At 44.7% G+C, this 23,460-nt stretch overlaps 1 protein-coding gene across 1 annotated transcript; it reads left to right on the forward strand.

Annotated features, from left to right (window-relative positions):
- Nucleotides 1–1,278: 1,278 nt before the first annotated feature.
- On the forward strand, nucleotides 1,279–19,450 carry asb7 (ankyrin repeat and SOCS box containing 7). Its single transcript, XM_083793095.1, has 6 exons — nucleotides 1,279–1,545; nucleotides 3,942–4,024; nucleotides 7,152–7,413; nucleotides 11,241–11,455; nucleotides 13,128–13,518; nucleotides 18,166–19,450. The coding sequence occupies exons 3-6, from the start codon at nucleotides 7,161–7,163 to the stop codon at nucleotides 18,303–18,305; spliced, it is 999 nt and encodes a 332-aa protein (XP_083649221.1). The 5' UTR covers nucleotides 1,279–1,545; nucleotides 3,942–4,024; nucleotides 7,152–7,160; the 3' UTR covers nucleotides 18,306–19,450.
- Nucleotides 19,451–23,460: the final 4,010 nt, after the last annotated feature.

Below are 23,460 nucleotides of genomic sequence, written 5' to 3' on the forward strand. Positions count from 1 at the left end.
TTGCTTCCAGTCACTAGTTTAAAGTCTAATTTCTAATGTCATAATATTCTTTTTGGAAAATTATGGTCCCATAAAGTCGCGCATGTTCTGAGGGGCGTGGCTACCGTTACAGTCTATGAACGGGATCCCCCACCCACTCGAGTCAAAATAAAAACTAACGAAGAAGAGGGGGGGAAGTCCCGCCTCATTGTCTGGGCCAGCCAATGGGCCAGCTGGGCCCAAACGGATCTAGAAAGATGGCGACTTACAATTCAAGGACTGACAGGCTTCATTTTACGTTCATGTTAGACCCGGGGAACGCTTTGTCCATATTTTTTACAGTCTATGGTTCGTACATGGCTGATAACGTCCCATAGCTGGGGGGTACGAATATATTCGAAACCTCACAGACAAAGAATTAAAGGAGAACTTTGTTTTTGTTTTTTTCAACCAAGGTTCATGTTTTAGGTTGTTATTAGAGAAAGTAAAAGATGAGTGGTATTTATTTTTCTGGTTTCTTTAGTTAGTAATAGTAATTAGTAATTTTAGCTATTGGGGGCATAATATTGAACATGGGGCTATATGTATATATTAAAAAAAAATACTATAGTCCTTCTATAGACCCCAGGAGCGGGTTCAAATATGATATATATAATAACAACATTCTACATAGGCTACTGTGAAATAATGAAATGTACCCATTCTGCACTATGTGAAATAAAATGAAATGTACCCTTTCTACATACTGTGAAATAATGAAATGTACCCATTCTGCACTATGTGAAATAATTAAATGTAATATTCTACATACTGTGAAATAAAATGAAATGTACTCATTCTACATACTGTGAAATAAAATGAAATGTACCCATTCTACATACCATGAAATAAAATGAAATGTACCCATTCTACATGCTGTGAATAAAAAAATGCAATCAATCAAAGCTTCCGGAATTGCATGGTAGCAAAAAATGACATTGGTGTCTTTGCCTTCTTTTTCATATACCTTGGGAGCACATGGACGCAGCATCCTCCCGTCCTGGCCATCGATTGGCTGAGAGGCAGCATCCTCCTCCCGTCTAGGCCGCCGATGGGCTGAGAGGCAGCATCCTCCTCCCGTTCAGGCCGCCGATTGGCTGAGAGGCAGCATCCTCCTCCCATCCTGGCCGCCGATTGGCTGAGCAGCACCCCACTCCCAGTCCCATAGCTGCTGCCTGTGTGTGTCGTTAGCTAGCTTTCTACTTAGCATTATTCCCAAGTAGTGAAGTCTTTTGTTTTTCCTACCTGGCCCGGCGCAGAAAACATCCTCAAAGCACTAGAAGTGTGTCTGTTGTGTTCTCTCCAGTCCTCCTGTCTCTACTGCGTCTCTGGGGTTCAGTTGGTCGTTTTATTACGGAGGTGAAAACACAAAAGAAAGGGAGAAAACAAACTTGCTTCTTCTACCATTAGCAAAAAGTTAGCTTGTGGGAGCTAACAGTTAGCAGTGTTGTGCTAACTGGAACTGAACTGAAGCAGCTGTGTGTGTGTGTGTCTGTCTGGAGACATTTATTAGCTCCTCACTCACAGGTAAGTTTTATTATTATTATATTATAGCATAGCCGCTTTCGGGACCCTATAGGTTACCTGTTCTGTATTTGGGACGTCGGTACAGAACAGGTAGGAAAGGAAAGAGGGGGCTAGTAGTACTGTAGATGAGGTAGCGCTCGAGGTGTTAGCATTCTGCCTGTCAGTTATACTTTCATCCATTGTGTGTGTGTGTGTGTGTGTGTGTGTGTGTGTGTGTGTGTGTGTGTGAGAGAGAGAGAGATTTGTTTGTTGTCAACATTAATTCAATTCAATAATGCCACTGACTCCATTGTTCGTTCGGTTGGTTTTTGAGTATTTTTAAGTATTTATTAACAGTTTGCAGAATTACAGTACAACTCAATACAACAAAACTTAACTGTGGACGACACCATAAAGCATTACACTTGTTTACAACAGGGTCCACCATGTTCAATTCATTAGAAGTGAATTATTACTGCCATTGGCTAATAATGTCAACAAACTAACAATACTTGACTTGAGTTATCTTCCTGTCAAATGTTTATTCATTGACTAACATGGTTCTCTATCTAGGCTAGCCCTAGAATGTCTCTGTTTTTACATACAATTGGTACAGTATTCCTTTTTTTTATCCCACGATTTTGTAACCCAGTTTTCTTTTCACCCAGTGCCAATTATCTAATGTAATCCTGGGCGCTACACTTCCTCTGCCAACCTGGGGGGGGGGCAGCGGACTGACCTCATGCCTCCTTCTATGCATGAGGAGTCCAAGCTGCTTCTTTTCACCTGACAGAGGGGAATTAACCCGGCCGGACGTAGCGCGTGGAAGGGACACGTTATTCCGACCAGTTCCTTTCCCCTCCATCAGGCGCCCCGGCTGGCCAGGGGGAGGTAGTTTTAGAGACCAGGATAACGGCATGTTTTTGTGAGGGTATCTACCCTAGGGGACACGGGGAGAACATGCAAACTCCACACAGAAAGGCCCTATCGCCAACCCCCGCCTCGGGTATGGGCACTGATGACGTGGAGGAGGGAACACGCCGCCAGTGCCCACAGCGTCCCCAGCGGGAATCGAACCCAGGACCTTCTAGCTGTGAGGCGACAGCACTACCAACTGTGCCACCGTGCCCCCTTACAGTACATTATTCCACATAGAGGAGCCATAGAACAGTGTGCTTGACTTGTGGTTGCAGCAAATGATAAATGGTAAATGGTGCATTTATATAGTGCCTTTATCCAAGGTGCTTTACATAGATTGTGCATTCCATTCACACACACACACACATTCATACACTAACTCGGGGGAGCCTGGGTTCGAACTGGGAACCTTGCAGTTACCATCCGGCCACTCTACCCCTGAGCCACCGCAGCGGCAGAATGGCGGCATAAATGTGATAAATGCTCCGTTTGTACTCGCCCATTAAATAATTACAAAGACGTGGAGTGAGATATTGTCCTCTAGTTTCACATCCATGTGAAAGTTCTGGCACAAAACGTGTATTTAGTCAAATATCTCCCCGGCCCGGAATTGATTGATGGACTACATTTACCAACAATTCCTGTCGATTACCACAAACGTCATCACAAATTGACCAGGGAAGCACAAATGTTTGAGGCACACAATCGGCAGGTGGTGTGATTACCCAGCATCTATCGCAAAGGCACTTGCCAATTGTATGTATTGTGCTTCCCTGGTCAATTTGTGATGACGTTTGTGATGCTCAAGAGGAAGTTTTGATTAATTCAGTCCAGTTGAACTTGTCATCCCAGGCCCCTCGCCCGGAGAGAAAGCTGTCCCGGGTGCAGCTCGTGAAAAAGTGGAGATATTTGACTAAATACACGTTTTGTGCCAGAACTTTCACATGGATGTGCAACTAGAGGACAATATCTTACTCCACGTCTTTGGAATTATTTAATGGATGAGTACAAACGGAGCATTTATCACATTTATGCTGCTGCTTTGCCGCTGCAACCGCAAGTCAAGGACACTGTTCTATGGCTCTTGAATGTGGAATACTCTACCAACTGTATGTAACAACAGACATTCTAGGGCTATATCTAGGCTAGCTTCTGGAAAGCTATACAATGTATAGTACACATCATGTTTCTGGTCATTCACTGAATCAATACTATAGCCTGCTTAATAATAGGATTGTAATTGACATAAATGACGTTATTCAACATCCTTCACGTCTTCTTATAGTTATTGGTAGACATTCCTACTCTAACTTGACTCGACGTCTCGCTTGTTTGTACTGTTAGGAATAGGATGTTGTTCTGTCAATAAATTGGCCTGTGTTTTGATTTTGATGTTGGAGAATGTTAACAAGGATGTTGTCCCTCACTTATTGCGGCATATTTATTGAGAGCTGGACTTTCTCTATACCTGTCTCTGCCCCCCCCCCCCCCCCTTCCAGGGTCAACTCCCTACCATTTGAAGCTGTATAAAAAACTACATGTGTTCCTGAGATATGCTCCGGAGATTCTTGCCTAACAAAAGGTAAAACATGTGAACAGTTTATCTTCTAGTCAGACTAGCCACACAGAAAAGGTTGTCTTGTCACTGTAAACCAGTGGTTCGTTCCCACACTATTTCATGTCATGGACCCCCAAACTGACGCGGTGCACACGGCGACAGCTGCTGCACTGCACTGTCAATCAGCAGTGCTCTGCTCTCGCGCTGAATGATAAAAAGTGTGTGTGTGTGTGTGTGTGTGTGTGTGTGTGTGTGTGTGTGTGTGTGTGTGTGTGTGTGTGACTGTGTGTGTGTGTGTGTAACTAATTAGAACTTAGAAGAGAGAGAGAGAGAGGAGCAGAGGACGAATGCCGGAAAGAGAAAATAATTTAACCCATTCTGAACGGGCACCCATTTTGGTGTCAGCATCATGTTATGCTTTAGCTATTGAAAAATAGCAGATCTACAAGCTCATATCGCGCCACCGAGTGGCGCGATACGAGCTTGTAGGTCTGCTATTTTTGAAAAATCGAAGAACGACTGACATTTTTTAGAATCTGATCTCAGGTCAGAATGGGTTAATCAGACCAGTGTGTGTCCGGCGGAAACCTCGTATGAATCTGATCTCAGGTCAGAATGGGTTAAGCGTGTGAGCCCGGGCTGGGCCCGTTGGTCATGGACAGAAACGTCCCAGGCCCGGCACGGTATGGCGGGCCAGGCCAGGACCTGGTCGGGTCCCAACGGGCTTACCCCATAATCCGCTCCCTATAATTTTAATTTTCACATTAACGTGTCTTTCTAGCTTTGCTTTTTCTAGCTTTGCTTTTTCTGCTCTTATCATTCATGTGTGAACAACAGCTGTTTTAAAACACTCCCTCAACCTAAAGTCAGGCTTTCGGTACCAGGATTTAGTTAATTGAAACTTGGACTAACCCATTCTTGAGACCAGATTCTACAAAATGTCTTCTGACAGTTTTCTGAAAAACCTCATGTTTCTATGACTCGGTGTTGCTCAAACTATTTAATGTCAAGGACCCCCAAAATGATGTGTAATTGGCCGCTGACCCCCCCCCCCCCCCCCCCCCACATCTGAAAATACAGTAGGTTGTTCCAGGGACCTCGCAGAAACAAAGATATGAGTTGAAAACATTTGATGTGAAAGAATATATATTCAAAGATTTGCAGTGAAAGAATATATATTCAAAGATTTGCACACGTTTTCTTTTCATTATTTTCTCAAAAATAGCAGATCTACAGTGACACGCTATGAGCTTGTAGATATGCTATTTTTCAACGGCTAACATAATACAATTATGGTTACTAGTGGATTTCTTTGGTTAAGAACGAAAAAACATTGCATGGATGCACCTGGGACGTATCCTCGGTGATGTACCCCATGGTCATCAGGGTTTCGGTACTCGCGAAACATACCCTTCACTCGGGTGATCAAGTCCCGACTTACGTCCCAGTAGCTACCCACGATCAGTTCCATTAGGGGAAGACAGGGTCATACAGGCCGCTGCTCCCGGGGAGGTGTGGCGTCTGGAAGGACTAGACTCTGTGGGTTGACTCCTGTCGGTGCCCCTCCTACGTCTCACGTAGCTTAGAAGCTATAAGGTGACACAGATGTGTGTCCAGGTCTTAGCGGTACTAAAACGCGTTCTTCTTTTCTTTCCCCGGCAGAGAGGCTGGATGTGGACGAACCCTCCTCCCCTAACGAAATGTGACTCTTTTTGATATAGAGACAGTCATGGCGGCAAGTGATTAAACAAATAATAATAATATATATATATATATATATATATATATATATATATATATATATATATATATTAGGGCCGGGACTAATTGCGATTAATTTAGATTAATTAACTACAGAAAAATTAATCGCGATTAACTACAGATAAATTTATCGCACCTTTTTTTTCACCGCGGAACGTTTCTCACTGGGCGCTTTTCTATAGTACTGAAAACTGGAAATAATAAAAAGTCACCCCATTTTGTGTTGCCTAGAACTGGAGGTCTGACAAAAAACAGTAACAATATGAAGTAAGTACAGCTTTGTGATGTCACTGAGATGTACTTGTTACTGTTACTAAAAAATTTTCAGACCTCCAGTTCTAGGCAACACAGAATGGGGTGACTTTTTATTATTATTTCCACAACAGGTATATTAATGAAAATGTTGAAAATGAGTGGTATCCTGTAGTCACTATTCATTGATTCACTGGGATACCAAAAAACATAAAAAAAAAGGTTTCTCGCTGTTCTCGGGTTGAATATTGATATGCGATTAAAATGCGATTAATCTAGATTAATTAATCGCAAAGCCTCTGATTAATTAGATTAATTTTTTTAATCGAGTCCCAGCTCTAATATATATCCATGATGAGTTATTAGCACAGGCAGACTCTTCATACTAGAGTCTGAAATAAATGTCAGAGCTGAAATTGACATTAATTAAATGTGAAATAAATGCTTAAACATGTAGCTAGGTGTAATGTTAGTCCACAGAAGTGAACCTTTCATGCCTGTTTTCTCAACTCGCTGTTTCTCTGCAAGACATTACTCTACTATAAGCCCTATCTCCAAAACTGGTGGGTCAAACTGAACAACCAATATGTCAATTTGAAGCTATGTTTACCTGCGTTCAAAGTCAATGATTTAGCCTCTGTCAGAAGCGGTCACAAATGTTCTTTCTTTCCCTGACCGAGAGGCCGGATATGGACGAACTCTCCTCCTCCCCCTATAATGAAATGTTCTTTCTTTCTCCTGACCGAGAGGCCGGATATGGACGAACTCTCCTCCTCCCCCTATAATGAAATGTTCTTTCTTTCCCTGACCGAGAGGCCGGATATGGACGAACTCTCCTCCTCCCCTATAACGAAATGTTCTTTCTTTCTCCTGACCGAGAGGCCGGATATGGACGAACTCTCCTCCTCCCCCTAACGAAATGTTCTTTCTTTCCCTGACCGAGAGGCCGGATATGGACGAACTCTCCTCCTCCCCTATAACGAAATGTTCTTTCTTTCCCTGACCGAGAGGCCGGATATGGACGAACTCTCCTCCTCCCCTATAACGAAATGTTCTTTCTTTCCCTGACCGAGAGGCCGGATATGGACGAACTCTCCTCCTCCCCTATAACGAAATGTTCTTTCTTTCTTTCCGACAGAGAGGCCGGATGTGGATGAACCCCCCGCCTCCCCTAACGAAATGTGACAGGATGTTGAACCATCACTGCAGACGGAACCCTGAGCTCCAGGACGAGCTGCAGATCCAGGCGGCGGTGGCGGCGGGCGATGTTTACACCGTCAGGAGGATGCTGGAGCAGGGCTACTCCCCCAAGATCCGAGACGCCAACGGCTGGACGCTGCTCCACTTCTCTGCTGCCAAGGGGAAGGAGAGATGTGTCCGCGTGTTCCTAGAGCACGGAGGTCAGTAGGGTCTGGGGGTAGCGATGGGGCTTGTTAACCCATTTTGGTGTTTTTAAAGCATTATGTTACTATTGAAAAATAGCAGATCTACAAGCTGAAGCTTGTCGGTCAGCTATTTTTGAAAAAAATCATGAAAATGTGCCTCATATCTTTGAATATATAATATTATTACAGAGTGAACATTTTAACTCAAATCTTTGCTTCTGGGGAGGTCCCTGGAACAAAATATTTTCAGATGGGGGGGGGGGGCGGAGGCATATTACATATAATTTTTGGGGTCTTTGACATAAAATATTGAGAACCACTGATACAGAAACATAAGGTTTTTCAGAAAACGGTCAGGATTTAGAAAGCATTTTTTAAATTTCGATGTCAGGCCTAAATGGGTTAATAGGGACTTTAAGCAACGACGGCCACGGCAGTCCGCTCCAGCAACCGGAAATGGATCCGTGCTCGATGCATAAACCTGCTTGCCGTCGCAGCCCTTTCTACTACGGCAGAACCTACACTTACACGTAGTGTCTACAACCGCCATGTCATAACCATGTTTATTGAAATGATAGCCGTCATACATTTACACCGATTGCTCCACTTTCTTCTTCCAGTCACTAGTTTAAAGTCTCATTTCTAATGTCATAATATTCTTTTTGGAAAATTATGGTCCCATTAATTAAAAAAATGACCATAAAGAAAAAAAACCATCGCGTATGTTCTGAGGGGCGTGGCTACCGTTACAGTCTATGATCGGGATTCCCCTCCCACTCGAGTCAAAATAAAAACCAACGGAGAAGAAGGGGGGAAGTCCCGCCTCGTTGTCTGGGCAGCCAATGGCCAGCTGGTCCAAAACGGAGCCAGCCAATGGCCAGCTGGTACCAAACGGATCTAGAAAGATGGCGATTTACAATGAAGCGATTTCAGGCTTCATTTTACGTTCATGTTAGACCCGGAGAACGCTTTGTCCATATTTTTTACAGTCTATGGTTGGCATGCTCTGAATGAATAAATAACACTTAATACCATATGTCATAATAACCATGTTTATTAAAACGGTTTTAGAATAACAGTTAGCTGATGCACGGCGGGGTGTTTAAAACAAATAAATAATGTGTTTATGTTTGACACATGCTGCATAGACACGTCCATGGGAACCAACAATTAATGGGAACCCGTCGTCGACGGCTGTTTGCTTAACAATTTTGACAGCTACAGCGACTGCGCCATAGCGTACATCCTCCTAGTGGAGCCGTCCTGAAAATAGTCGCTTAAAGTCCCTAATCTTTTTTATTGATAACGAGCATGCAAGGCACCAACCTGCACATCAGGAGCAATTAGGGGGTTCAGACTCTTTGCTCAAGGACACTTCAGCACTAACTCTGGGTGAGCCCACAGGGACTGCAGTCGAACTGGGAACCTCGCCGGTTCCCATCCGTCTGTTCTACCGGGTCACCCTACCCCTGAGCCACTGCCGCCCAGAAAATAGAACGGGGCTGTTTTACGTAACGCGTATGGCCAGCACGAGATTCAGAGCAGAGCGCTGGCAGAGGGTTTTCTTTTAACGCTTTGGTGACATTACAGCTCAACACCAGCTTAAACTTCCAGTCAATGGCTACGTTTACATGAAGGGTGATCATTCCGAAGAAATACTTCCGAATAAAATGCATCCGATGTAATGTTTTTTGCGGCGAGTTTACATGGGAAATGGTCATTCCGAATGAGTGTTTATATGGAGAAGTGATAGAAGACATGATGCATGTTAATTCACGTGAAACTACGCCATCTGTTGGACACATAAAATATAGGCAGTTCATTCATTGTGACTTTCAGACGAAAGACGACACTTTGAAATCCCATAATTTCATTCCGCAGTAGTTTTGAGGCTGCTGCTTGGATAGGGACGGACATATTATGTTTACCGTCTTTTTTTCCCCACCTGCTGCGGCTTCCCTTCTCCGCTGGGAAGGTGATCATCTCGTTTTTATGTGTAGCCTACTTTATTATCTACAGCACGGCCAGGGCACGCAACACACTGATTATTATTGTATCGGGTCGCTCGTTATTTTTTTGAGAGAGAGAGAGAGAGAGAGAGAGTGTGAGAGAGAGACCGTTGAACACACGCACACACACACACAAAATGCACGAAATAACGCGCTCTATGTGCAAACTCCTCGGCGCGCAATGGAGCGCAATGGAAATGAGCATGCTCAGAAAGACCAGAATGAATTTACATCCGAAGCAGTGTATACATGAGTCCAATTTTCTTTCAATCGCATTGCACATCGGAGTAATCCGGCCAGTGACATCGGAATGGTTTTTAGATCGCATCGAGCGTTTTCATTCGGATGTAAGTTTTTGTAGGTGTTTACATAACAACGTTTAATAGGATTGAACTTCTATTCGGAATGAAAAGGGGATTTAACTGCTCATGTAAACGTAGCCATTGTTGCATAACAAGTTTCCAGGTGTAAAAGGGGTGAAAATAATAACTATTAATACTAATATTATTTAATTATTATTTAATAATAACTGTTCAGGAGAGGAGAAAAACTGATTTTAATTTTATATTTTTCATCCAAAATGAGTTAATATCACAGGCAGACTCTTCACATACTAGAGCTGAAATCAACAAATACGCTATATGTAAATATGAAATAAATGCTTAAACTGTAGCTTAAAATGTAGCTAGGTGTAATGTTAGAGTCCACAGAAGTGAACCTTTCAAGCCTGTTTTCTCAACTCGCTGTTTCTCTGCAAGACATTACTCTACTATAAGCCCTATCTCCAAAACTGGTGGGTCAAACTGAACAACCAATATGTCAATTTGAAGTTATGATTCCCTGCTTTCACATGATATGAAGGGGGAAATAAAGCGGTCACAAATGTAAAATAAAACAAATAATAAAATATACAGGTGATGTACTCAACAAATTAATTAAATGAAAATATCATCAGTCCTTTTTGCAAGGAGCAGATGATCAATTGGGTGGTTTTGATTTTAATCCATATATGATAATGGTTCTATTACCCATACCCAATAATCATTATTTGGCGCAAATAGGACCACGTTGCCACTGTAAGCATATTGGGGGGGGGGGGGGGGGGGGGATAATTATCTTTTTTTCAAAGAGAATAATCGCCAAGAAAATAATCAGCATTTGCAGCCATTAATATCCTGGAGTACACAGCAGTGGTGCACAATGACATCCACCAGGGGGCACTGTTTATCAGGATATCAGATTAGCTTGACTTTTAATTTGCAGCAGTGTGAAGTTGACCTGTAATTATTAACATCACATCATAAACAAGCTGTGATTAATTTAAGCAAATTATATAGACGTATCATATCAGATCTCTTATGCAGTTCAGTCATGTTTCATTCAATGTTTTCATAAATCCTCAATTTGGGTCTGCCTTTGCTTCTACAAATGTCTTCTAACCCATTCTGACCGGGCACCCATTTTGGTGTCGGCATCATGTTATGCTTTAGCTATTGAAAAATAGCAGATCTACAAGCTCATATCGCGCCACCGAGTGGTGCGATACGAGCTTGTAGGTCTGCTATTTTTTGAAAAATCGAAGAGCGACTGACATTTTTAGAATCTGATCTCAGGTCAGAATGGGTTCATCAGACCAGTGTGTGTCCGGCGGAAACCTCGTATGAATCTGATCTCAGGTCAGAATGGGCTAAATCCTCAATCCTGACACTGAAACCACACGTCTCTCCTCTCCTCTCCAGTATAAATGAATTGCACTCCTCTCCTCTCCAGTATAAATGAATTGCACTCCTCTCCTCTCCAGTATAAATGAACTGCTCTCCTCCCCTCCCCCAGCTGACCCCACGGTGAAGGACTTCATCGGCGGTTTCACGGCGCTCCACTACGCCGCCATGCACGGGCGCGCGCGCATCGCCCGCCTCATGCTGGAGTCGGAGTTCCGCGGTGACATCATCAACGCCAAGAGCAACGACGGCTGGACGCCGCTGCACGTGGCCGCGCACTACGGACGGGACTCCTTCGTGCGACTCCTCCTCGAGTTCCGTGCCCAGGTACTGATTGGTTGATTGAATACTTCCATTACAGTGGTTCTCAAAGTGGGGTCCCCGGGGACCTTCAGGGGGTTCCAGGGGGAGTCCCCCCAGCTAAATGATAGTTAGGAACCAAATGCACCCCATATATGGATCTGTAACTTTGGAGAGTGGGGTCCCCCGAAACCCGGAGGCATAATGTTCCGTTCTTAACCCACTCTGACCTGAGATCAGATTCATAACGAGGTTTCCACTGGACACACACTGGTCTGATGAACCCATTCTGACTTGAGATCAGATTCTAAAAAATGTCAGTCGCTCTTCGATTTTTCAAAAAATAGCAGACCTACAAGCTCGTATCGCGCCACTCGGTGGCGCGATATGAGCTTGTAGATCTGCTATTTTTCAATAGCTAAAGCATAACATGATGCCGACACCAAAATGGGTGCCCGGTCAGAATGGGTTAACCTCACGCTACCTCGTCTTACGTCTCTCTAGAAGCGTTCATATTCCACACGAGATGCTTCCTGAAGTCAGGACATGAAGACGGAACATTGTCCTTCTCGTCCAAACCACGGAGAGCTCCCTAGATTTAGGGTTATGAGTCCACCCGTAAACAAGGAAGTGAACGGCAGTGTGCACACGCAAGACTCGAGATTGCTGAAAATGGAAAGGCCAATTTATTTTTACATTTTATAAGACGTCTGTACACGTCCAAGGCACCCCGTGGTTTAGATTCCAAAGACGTGTATACGCGTTTAGCATAATTTGTGTTAAACTTGTTGAAATAGCCGATCTACAAGCTCACAACGTGTCGATGTAGATCGGCTTGTTGAACTATTTTAAAATGTTTTTCAAAATGGTCAAATGGCAAATAAGTTTAGTGGTAAAGGCGTGGCGCACTATATAGGGGCCACACATCGAAAAGGATACCATGCGGTCTTGTTTCCATTCAGGTCCTGCATGGGTAAAAGAATTAGAAGATTCAAATCATAACAAAAAATCACACACGTGTGAACTGAGTGGTGCAATTCCCCCCCCCCCCCCCCCCTCTCTCTCTCTCTCTCTCTCTCTCTCTCTCTCTCTCTCTCTCTCTCTCTCTCTCACTCTCTCTTTAGAGTCACTACCCCTCTCACTGTTTCTGGCGCCCCCTACTGCTATTATTAAGTCACATACTCATGCTCACACAGACAGACACACACACAAACAAACAAACACACAGACACACACACAAACAAACAAACAGGTACGAGGACATTGCAAGCTGGTTGTAGGAGTGGTTGCACCACTCAAAAATGTACAGGTTGTGGATAAAGGAAGGGGTTCTAAAGGTGTGTGTGTGTGTGTGTGTGTGTGTGTGTGTGTGTGTGTGTGTGTGTGTGTGTGGGGGGGGGGGGGGGTTACGTCAGGAGCGATCATGTCCTCTCCCTTTTGGCATGCTGAAAGGTGGTGGTTTCAGGCATGTTTTAAAGGATGTTAGTGATCTGCAATCCTTTTGGGGAGGGGTTCAGGGCATTCCACACTTTGGTGGCAGTGCTGTAGAAGGAGAATCTACCCTCTAGTATTGTGGCTGTGGGAGTCGCTCACTTTTCAGAGGTAGTCACTAGTCGGGTATGCGGGGCACTGAGGGCATAAGAGGGGCGAAGCTGAATTTTAACACATTCAATTTTAACCCCCCCCCCCCCCCCCGAAGGTGGACCCGCTGAGCGACAAGGGCACCACGCCGCTGCAGCTCGCCATCATCCGCGAGCGCTCGAGCTGCGTGCGCATCCTGCTGGACCACGGCGCCAACATCGACATCCAGAACGGCTTCCTGCTGCGCTACGCCGTCATCAAGGGCAACCACGCGTACTGCCGCATGTTCCTGCAGCGCGGCGCCGACACCAACCTGGGCCGCCTGGAGGACGGCCAGACGCCCCTGCACCTGTCCGCGCTGCGCGACGACGCGGCGTGCGCGCGCATGCTGCACGCCTACGGCGCCGACGCGGCCGCGCGGAACTACGAGGGGCAGACGCCGCTGGCCGTCTCCGTCAGCATGTCGGCCGCCGGGCGCCCGTGTCTGGACTTCCTGCAGGAAGTCACCAGTAAGTCTTAAGTTATTATTAACCCATTCTGACCTGAGATCAGATTCATACGAGGTTTCCGCCGGACACACACTGGTCTGATGAACCCATTCTGACCTGAGATCAGATTCTAAAAATGTCAGTCGCTCTTCGATTTTTCAAAAATAGCAGACCTACAAGCTCGTATCGCGCCACTCGGTGGCGCGATATGAGCTTGTAGATCTGCTATTTTTAAATAGCTAAAGCATAACATGATGCCGACACCAAAATGGGTGCCCGGTCAGAATGGGTTAATAAATCCCATTCAGGACGTCGGGGAACCCCTTTTGGTTGTTTAAAAGGATTATGTTGTTACTTTAGCTGTTGGAAAAACAGCAGATCTACAAGCTCGTAGAACCGGAGTTCCGTGCTACGAGCGTGTATAGATCTGCTATTTTTGAAAAATCGTGAAAATGTGGCGCAAGAGCGAACGTTTTTGGTTTTTTTTTTTAATGAGATGTGGGTTTTAAATGATAGTTTGTCGTCTATCCATATGCCCAGATATTTATAGTGTGAGACTCTTTCAATAGGAGTCCCGTCTCTAGTTGTCATGTTACACATTGTTTGAGTGGCATTAGGTTTTCTAGAAAATACCATACATTTAGTTTTTTCCAGGATTTAACAACAGCTTGAGATTGATGAATCTCAAGCTGTTGAATTATGTGAAAATCTGATTGTAGGTTTTGAAAAGCTATTTTAACCCATTCTGACCGGGCACCCATTTTGGTGTTGGCATCATGTTATGCTTTAGCTATTGAAAAATAGCAGATCTAGGTAGGTCTGCTATTTTTTGAAAAATCGAAGAACGACTGACATTTTTTAGAATCTGATCTCGGGTCAGAATGGGGTTAATCAGACCAGTGTGTGTCCAGTGGAAACCTCGTATGAATCTGATCTCAGGTCAGAATGGGTTAATCTAAAGGTGGACTAGTAGAAAAGAGATCCATGTTGGGTACAACAGTGACAGATCTGTACTGTAAGATGAGAGGAGACGAAAGCTCAGAAAAAAAGAGGGAACTCTGCCAACAAAAGTTAGAAAGACCAGTTGTTCAGTGTCAGAACAATCAAAGGGGGGGGGGGGGCATTACCTGAAGCAGGAATGATTTTTGGATGGATGAACAATGGCTGCATTCCTCCCCCCCCCCCCCCCCCCTCTCAGTGAACTTTGATATCAAAGAGCTCCGGTCCGTTTTCCAGACGACCCCATTCAGCCACGATCAGTCAGATCGTGTGTCTGCTCCGCTTATTGATTACACAACTACCTCAGTGGATTAAAACGCATCTGCCTGGGCCGTGTGAAAGCCAGTGACTGGCACCCAGCTCTTTAGAAGCCTCACACGGGACGGGGGTGACTGGCACCCAACTCTTTAGAAGCCGCACACGGGACGGGGTGACTGGCACCCAACTCTTTAGAAGCCTCACACGGGACAGGGTGACTGGCACCCAGCTCTTTAGAAGCCTCACACGGGACGGGGTGACTGGCACCCAGCTCTTTAGAAGCCTCACACGGGACGGGGTGACTGGCACCCAGCTCTTTAGAAGCCTCACACGGGACGGGGTGACTGGCACCCAACTCTTTAGAAGCCTCACACGGGACAGGGTGACTGGCACCCAGCTCTTTAGAAGCCTCACACGGGACGGGGTGACTGGCACCCAGCTCTTTAGAAGCCTCACACGGGACAGGGTGACTGGCACCCAGCTCTTTAGAAGCCTCACACGGGACGGGGTGACTGGCACCCAGCTCTTTAGAAGAGTCACACGGGACAGGGTGACTGGCACCCAGCTCTTTAGAAGCCTCACACGGGACGGGGTGACTGGCACCCAGCTCTTTAGAAGAGTCACACGGGACAGGGTGACTGGCACCCAGCTCTTTAGAAGAGTCACATGGGACAGGGTGACTGGAACCCAGCTCTTTAGAAGAGTCACATGGGACGGGGTGACTGGCACCCAGCTCTTTAGAAGAGTCACATGGGACAGGGTGACTGGCACCCAGCTCTTTAGAAGCCTCACACGGGACAGGGTGACTGGCACCCAGCTCTTTAGAAGAGTCACACGGGACGGGGTGACTGGCACCCAGCTCTTTAGAAGAGTCACACGGGACGGGGTGACTGGCACCCAGCTCTTTAGAAGAGTCACACGGGACAGGGTGACTGGCACCCAGCTCTTTAGAAGCCTCACACGGGACAGGGTGACTGGCACCCAGCTCTTTAGAAGCCTCACACGGGACAGGGTGACTGGCACCCAGCTCTTTAGAAGCCTCACACGGGACAGGGTGACTGGCACCCAGCTCTTTAGAAGCCTCACACGGGACGGGGTGACTGGCACCCAGCTCTTTAGAAGAGTCACACGGGACAGGGTGACTGGCACCCAGCTCTTTAGAAGAGTCACACGGGACAGGGTCCCGTTGAACCATAGGCACAGGGCTGTGGTGACACCAGACAGGCAGTGCCAGCCTCTTTGTTGTGGTTTCTAGTGCGGCACAATTAAGTCTTGACACCTAATTTTGTGAAGAATGGTGCAGCACTAGTTGACTGTCCAGTTCATGTGATCCAGAATGGTGCAATTAACCCATTCTGACCTGAGATCAGATTCATACGAGGTTTCCACTGGACACACACTGGTCTGATGAACCCATTCTGACCTGAGATCAGATTCTAAAAATGTCAGTCGTTCTTCGATTTTTCAAAAATAGCAGACCTACAAGCTCGTATCGCGCCACTCGGTGGCGCGATATGAGCTTGTAGATCTGCTATTTTTCAATAGCTAAAGCATAACATGATGCCAACACCAAAATGGGTGCCCGGTCAGAATGGGTTAAACAATTAAATGCAACATTCCGACCGACTAGGTCTTCATCGGGAATATTTGCCCTAGTTGGTCGAAACGTTGCATTTAATCGTCGCCTTCAAATAAAGTAAGTCTCGGAGCTCTACAAACTGGTGTGCTGGATGTCCTTCCTCTTCCTCGATGCCTGACATCCAGCACCTGGCCTGAATATAGGCATTGAGATGTGCACACAATCTTCTCTGTGAACACCTCCTGGGTGCTTCCCACCGTCCCACGGCCCAGGGAGGGGAGGGAGGAAGGTTGGGCACAGTCCTCCTGGGTGCTTCCCACCGTCCCACGGCCCAGGGAGGTAGGGAGGGAAATATCCACGGCCTGAAAGGAGTCACTTTACTTCCACCACCCACGTCACACCGATAACGCCACCTAAGACATTCACTTCCTGGAACCGACCATGGGGGATTTTTTTTTTAAAGCCCCCAGCTGTTTGCATGCAGCTGATAACGCTGTGGTGATATAATGATGATTGTACCTCGTTGTGACCTTGATGGCCGAGTAATACCTCAGGGAGGGTTTGTTGAAAAACCATACAGTCACAGAGACCTATGAAAATATGTTTTTGTTGCGCGGGGGGGTTAAATGTTTTATTTGGATAGGATTGAAGAGTTTACAAGAAGCCGAAAGCAGAGGGGTGGAATGTGTATCTCCCTCCTGAATCAAACCAGGGGACACTGCACCATCTAAACGGCCCACAAAGCTTTATAAATGAATTGTTTTAATACTAAGTTCAACACTTTAGTCTGTTTTCTGTCCATTCTCTCTCACGCCCTCCAATCTCTATTCTCTAGCCTGACGAGTGACAATCAATAATAATAAACTATCTATAGAGCACCTTTCATGACATTGAGATGCAGCGCAAAGTGCTTTACATGGGCAGAAAGGAAAACGAGTAAAACAAACTGGATATCGTTAAGACAATAAAACAAACGCAAAGAGCATAACACCGGCAGCAGATGCAGTACAGTGAATGTATGAATGAGAACACAGGTTTTTATAATTAACTACTTGAATGTACTGTATGATCAGAGTCATTTATTTTGTTTATTATTTTGGTGTCAGCCACCGGAAATTCAATGTATTGTAAATGTGTGTCTTAACCCATTCTGACCGGGCACCCATTTTGGTGTCGGCATCATGTTATGCTTTAGCTATTTAAAAATAGCAGATCTACAAGCTCATATCGCGCCACCGAGTGGCGCGATACGAGCTTGTAGGTCTGCTATTTTTGAAAAATCGAAGAGCGACTGACATTTTTAGAATCTGATCTCAGGTCAGAATGGGTTCATCAGACCAGTGTGTGTGTCCGGCGGAAACCTCGTATGAATCTGATCTCAGGTCAGAATGGGTTAAATGCCACGGATGGGCTGCGAAAGGCAGCCAGACACAAAACTAAAATCATTCGTTCATGCATTCGGGTGCATAGTGACAAAAATGAGAAATTACTCTCAGCAAGGATTATTCTTGTAATGGCACAGTCTTGACTGATCAAATCAAAAAATGTCGACTGTATAATTGAATGAGTATAATAAACACATTTCTGTCTTCCAGGACTCTGCAGGACATGTGTATATAATAGTGTGGTTCTCTCTCTAGCACAGGACATATAATGAGTTGTAAATTGTGTCTGAATAATCCCGTAAAATAATAATATAGTAATACAAGGGATGTGCAGTGAAAGGCAAGCCGGACATGAAAGTGAAATCATTCATTCATGAAGTGCAGACATGTACTTCGCAGGACATGTGTATAACATGGTGGTTCTCTCTCTCCCTCTCTCTCTCTCAGGACAACCCAGGACTCTGCAGGACATGTGTAGGATAAAGGTGCGTCAGTGCATCGGACTGCAGCGTTTAAAGCTGCTGGAGGAGCTGCCCGTGGCCAAGGTCATGAAGGACTACCTCAAACACAAGTTCGACAACGTGTGACCTGCAGCGAGACCAGTACACAGGGCAAGCAGAGACATTGTCGCACCGCCAAGGAACGGATGAAAAGGCCCAAAAACGGAGAACAACTTTCTTCTGGTCTCATTCGAGTCAGACTATGCAATCACTGTGTTATTATGGAGGGGAGAAACTGGTGCTTGGTAGCAGCCCCCCCCCTGTCGGTCGACTACAAGACATTGACCAGGGAGTTCAGTTTTTTTAACTTCATTGTGTTAGGCCTTTTTTTGTACTGGAGCAGCCGGTCGCTGTGTGTGTGTGTGTGTGTGTGTGTGTGTGTGTGTGGGGGGGGGATCAGTCATTATTGATCAGTGATTGGTGTAATTATGCAGCTGATGTGCCCATTGTGAGCGGAGCGGGGGAGAACGAAATCTTAACTACAAGAGGATTTTGTTTTTTTGTTTTTACCATCAAAATCCAATCCATAAGGTTTTTCATAGCCCTCATACACACATACAGAACACATGTTCTGTGTCTTGTCTGTGTTTAATGGCCGCCCCAATAATGCTTTTCCAATGGAAGTCGCATGGTTTGACCAAACATGTTGGTTTGACGGGCAGAACACAGCCGTACGATCAAACACAAATGCTTGGTCAAACCATGTGACTCCCATTGGAAAATGCATTGGGGGCGGCCTTCAAACTCGGGCAGAACACAGAACATGTGGCCTGCATGCGTGTATGGGGCCTTAGCATGTTGCGGGCCTTGATGGTGCACACTGCACAGGTGTGCACGTGCATATAAGCCAATGACAATATTTATATCCCCCCCCGCCCCCCTTCTTCCATTTGCTGTGGTATCAACTTTCGATTCATAGCAAAAACAAAAAAAAGATCGCGAGAAGAGCTAGCGATCACGTTTTTTTTTTTTTTTTTTTTTTTTACAGATTTCTAAAAGCCTGTGCCTGTGCAGTATAATTTGGGGGATTTCAGTCTTACAGTTTGGGGCCTTTTTATATTTTATTTTATTTTTTTCTCTCTGTCGAAAACCCATTTGACGGAAAGTGTGTCAAACTCTTTAACCGCTTCACGCCGAGCGATATGAGTCACATGACCAGGTCACATGACTCAGTGGTTCTCAAAGTGGGGGTCCGGGGAACCCCAGGGGGTCCTTCATTGGGTTCCAGGGGGTCCCCCCAGCTAAATTATGGATAGTTAGGAATAGCAACCGAAAGGACACTGATGTGGCTGTAACTGAGAGTGTGACATTTGTACACTTGCATGGGGTTCATTCTTTGGGACAAATACACATTGATTTTAGGGAGAGGGTCCTTAACCCATTCTGACCGGGCACCCATTTTGGTGTTGGCATCATGTTATGCTTTAGCTATTGAAAAATAGCAGATCTACGAGCTTGTAGGTCTGCTATTTTTGAAAAATCAAAGACACTTTTAGAATCTGATCTCAGGTCAGAATGGGTTAACATGAAAAAGGTTTGGGAACCACTGTACATGAACAACTGACCGGCACGACATGCAATACTGACCAGTAGGATGAGCTACGCAACAACCCGAGGGGAGCGGAGGGGAGGGGAGCGCCCAGCCGAGCCATGAGCCAGATTCCATTGTCTACCACACGACTTGTCACATATTTCAGCAGGTCACCAATGTCACCGTAAAACACTGCCATGTTGGAGTGGCCCGAGTGTGAGTGGCTGAGATTTTGGCTTTTCTGATTTCAAACCCCCGAGTCGAGAGGACTGCCGAGCCGAGCCTTTCTGGCATCACACGGACAGGAGCGCATATGCCTTTCTGTAATGCAGTGTTAGGAGCGCATATGCCTTTCTGTAATGCAGTGTTAGGAGCGCATATGCCTTTCTGTAATGCAGTGTTAGGAGCGCATATGCCTTTCTGTAATGCAGTGTTAGGAGCGCATATGCCTTTCTGTAATGCAGTGTTAGGAGCGCATATGCCTTTCTGTAATGCAGTGTTTACCATGGATTGAAGTTCCACAGCAGCAGCCACTCACGTCTTCTATAGAAGCACATCTCTTGTACTGAAAATAGACGATCTACAAGCTCACAACACATCGCAGCTCAACGTGTTGTGAGCTAGTAGATCGCCTATTTTCGTTAATTAGTTGTTTCAAGATTGTTTCAAGACTAAAGAGTATTTGAAACGGTGGAACTAGAGTACGCGCTCAGAAGTATCTTCCATAAAACCGTGAATGCTCTCGGACAAATATATGATCAAATTAAAGCCTCCATCTAGAAAAACAGAATGATTATAGCATCTAAACATTGCAGCTGTGCATAATATTAGTTCATTGTTTAGGGAAACAGAGAGCAGTAACACTTTACAAACTATTTGTCCCACCGAAAGCCTAAATAAGAAATCCCAAAAGAGTTTTCGGTCGGTGGCTCTTTTGAAAAACACCTGAAAAGTAATTGCCCCGTTTCAAATTAATGAATTGCATCACTTTGCAGCCGGATTAATTAATGATCTCGTTTCAGTTTGGTTCATGGCATAATTGCCTTGGAAACTTGTTGACATTTTGCTCAGTAAATGAGTTGGTCTTTTGGATTAATTTTGCAGCCATGGTCGGTGTATGTTTTTTTGTATTTTATTAATTTAGCAGTGGTTGAGGAGCCTGGGGATATTTCATGCAAATTTGTCTAAAAGAGCCAAATGTTGCACAGATGTATCCCAAGCTCGGGCGACCCTAGATAAATCTACATCTGTGCAACATTTGGCGCTTTTAGACGAATTTGCACAACAAAATATCCCTAAAGTCTCCCTAAGCTCCTCTACAGCCAGTCTGGTCAGTCGGTGTAAGTTGGGTTAAAACCAGAAGCAAGATGTAAATATGTCATGTTTGTACAGCAGATATTTTTGTAGATTTATTTAAGTGAGTATTTTCTCCTGTATTCTTAATGTATTTGGACTTTGTTGGAAAAGGATTGTGTGCTTCGTTTGGTGTGACGTATTGATTTTTTTTTTAACTATTAATTTTCTGAGACTAATTTGGAATCAAGTAGGGGGTTTCCCTCATTTTTCTTTTTATTATATTTTTTTTTGCAGGAAGGGCACATGCTTTCTCAAAATGTCATTGTCTCTTAATTTGTGAAGAGACCATACTGTGAATTTTGTTTTTATCAGATGTTTATAGGAATATGCTCTTACATAATTGTCCAATCCACTGAGCAAATCTCTTTAATGTACTCATTTAAAAACTAGGCCTATGTTAAATTGAAGACATTGTCATTACCCTTCTATTTGTGTGTTTTGTGTTGCTACCCAACATTGTCAGTGCAGTGAACACATTTGGAACATTTGGATGTCAAACAAAGTTTTATCGTGCCACAGATCCATTTTTTTTAATAGACATTTACATTAACATTGTATTATTCCCATTAAAATTAGTCTAAAAATAACGCTTGCTTTTTCCTGAGAAGGCACTTTTTCTGTGTTTTTCTGTGCAGAACTGACGTCCACATGTTCTCACGTGAGCTGTAAGCCTGTCCGTTCAACATGGCCTAATTTCATTCATCACTTCTCTGTGGTTCTTTAAAGTATAAATATATTCATTCAGAATGCTCTGGCTGACTTTTAAAAACCACCCAGTTTGGGAACTACCCGTTAGAATCCTCTGTGTCAATTTCACTCGATGCAACTAAACAGACTTCTAATACTCGTCAACGGCCGTTGTGCACTCTGGTTCATTTGACACTCGTGGGTTTCATGGTGTACAAAAAGACCCGCTGTACTGCCTCTTGTCCTCGTTGGCTCTAAAACCCACTGTACTGCCTCTTGTCTTTGTTGGCTCTAAAACCCACTGTACTGCCTCTTGTCTTCGTTGGCTCTAAAACCCACTGTACTGCCTATTGTCTTCGTTGGCTCTAAAACCCACTGTACTGCCTCTTGTCTTCGTTGGCTCTAAAACCCACTGTACTGCCTCTTGTCCTTGTTGGCTCTCGGACAACACAGCGATCTCTGCTTTGGGGCAACGCAGTGAGACAGGATTTCATGCCTTTAGCTTTGGGAGCAATGCAGAGTGAGACAGGATTACATTACATGTAGGGGTGCACACTGCACGATTATGAAATAATGAGCGATAGCCGTTCTCCGATTTAATCGGAGATCGGATCATATCTGCGGATACAAATCATATCTGCCGATACTGATTCTGACCGATTCAGATATTATACAGAGGACCATAATGGAAACAAGCCTAGAAGGCCTAAAGCCTGTTGATAAAAAAAGCAGTTAATTAATTCCTTGGCAGACATTAAGTTAATAATTCAATCAATAACACATACTATTTTCCAAGTGTCTGTTTTCACAACTGAATGAAAGGAGTACACAAATTAAATGTCGGAAGTTTTTGTTAATTTTTATATATTTTTTTTGCTGGTGAAAACCGATTAAATCTGTATTATTTTGAAACCGTTACGATACCGATATGGCATTTTTTATGGCCGATATGACCATTTCCGATTATGCCACAGATGAATTGTTCATCCCTAACCCATTCTGACCGGGCACCCATTTTGGTGTCGGCATCATGTTATGCTTTAGCTATTTAAAAATAGCAGATCTACAAGCTCGTATCGCGCCACCGAGTGGCGCGATACGAGCTTGTAGGTCTGCTATTTTTGAAAAAATCGAAGAGCGACTGACATTTTTAGAATCTGATCTCAGGTCAGAATGGGTTCATCAGACCAGTGTGTGTCCGGCGGAAACCTCGTATGAATCTGATCTCAGGTCAGAATGGGCTAATTACATGTCTTTATCTTGGGAGCAACACTGAGACAGGATGTCATGTCACCACACAGTTGTTACGGCGGTGCTGTCTGTTTGGAACCTGCGTTTAGATAGATATGATGACGGCCCTGGCATAGTTTTGTAAAGTTTTTGTATTCCAGACTTTCTAATAATGTGAGCAGAGTGAGAGATTGATCTATTCTAAACTAAGGTGTGTGTGTGTGTGTTTGTGTGTGTGTGTGCGCGTGTGTGTGTGCGTGTGTGTGTGCGTGCCCGCTCTGTCAGGGAACGGTCATACGTGTGTCTTATGTGGCTCTTATCAAAATGGCCACCAGTCTTCCACAACAACAACTACTGAATGTTTATAATATGCAGATTTTTTTCCAGGTGTACAAAACGTGTGAATAAAAACTAAAGTTAACTTTTCTGCATTTTTAT

The sequence above is a fragment of the Protomyctophum parallelum genome, assembly GCF_964188405.1.
Source record: "Protomyctophum parallelum genome assembly, chromosome: 2".
Taxonomy (NCBI): domain Eukaryota; kingdom Metazoa; phylum Chordata; class Actinopteri; order Myctophiformes; family Myctophidae; genus Protomyctophum; species Protomyctophum parallelum.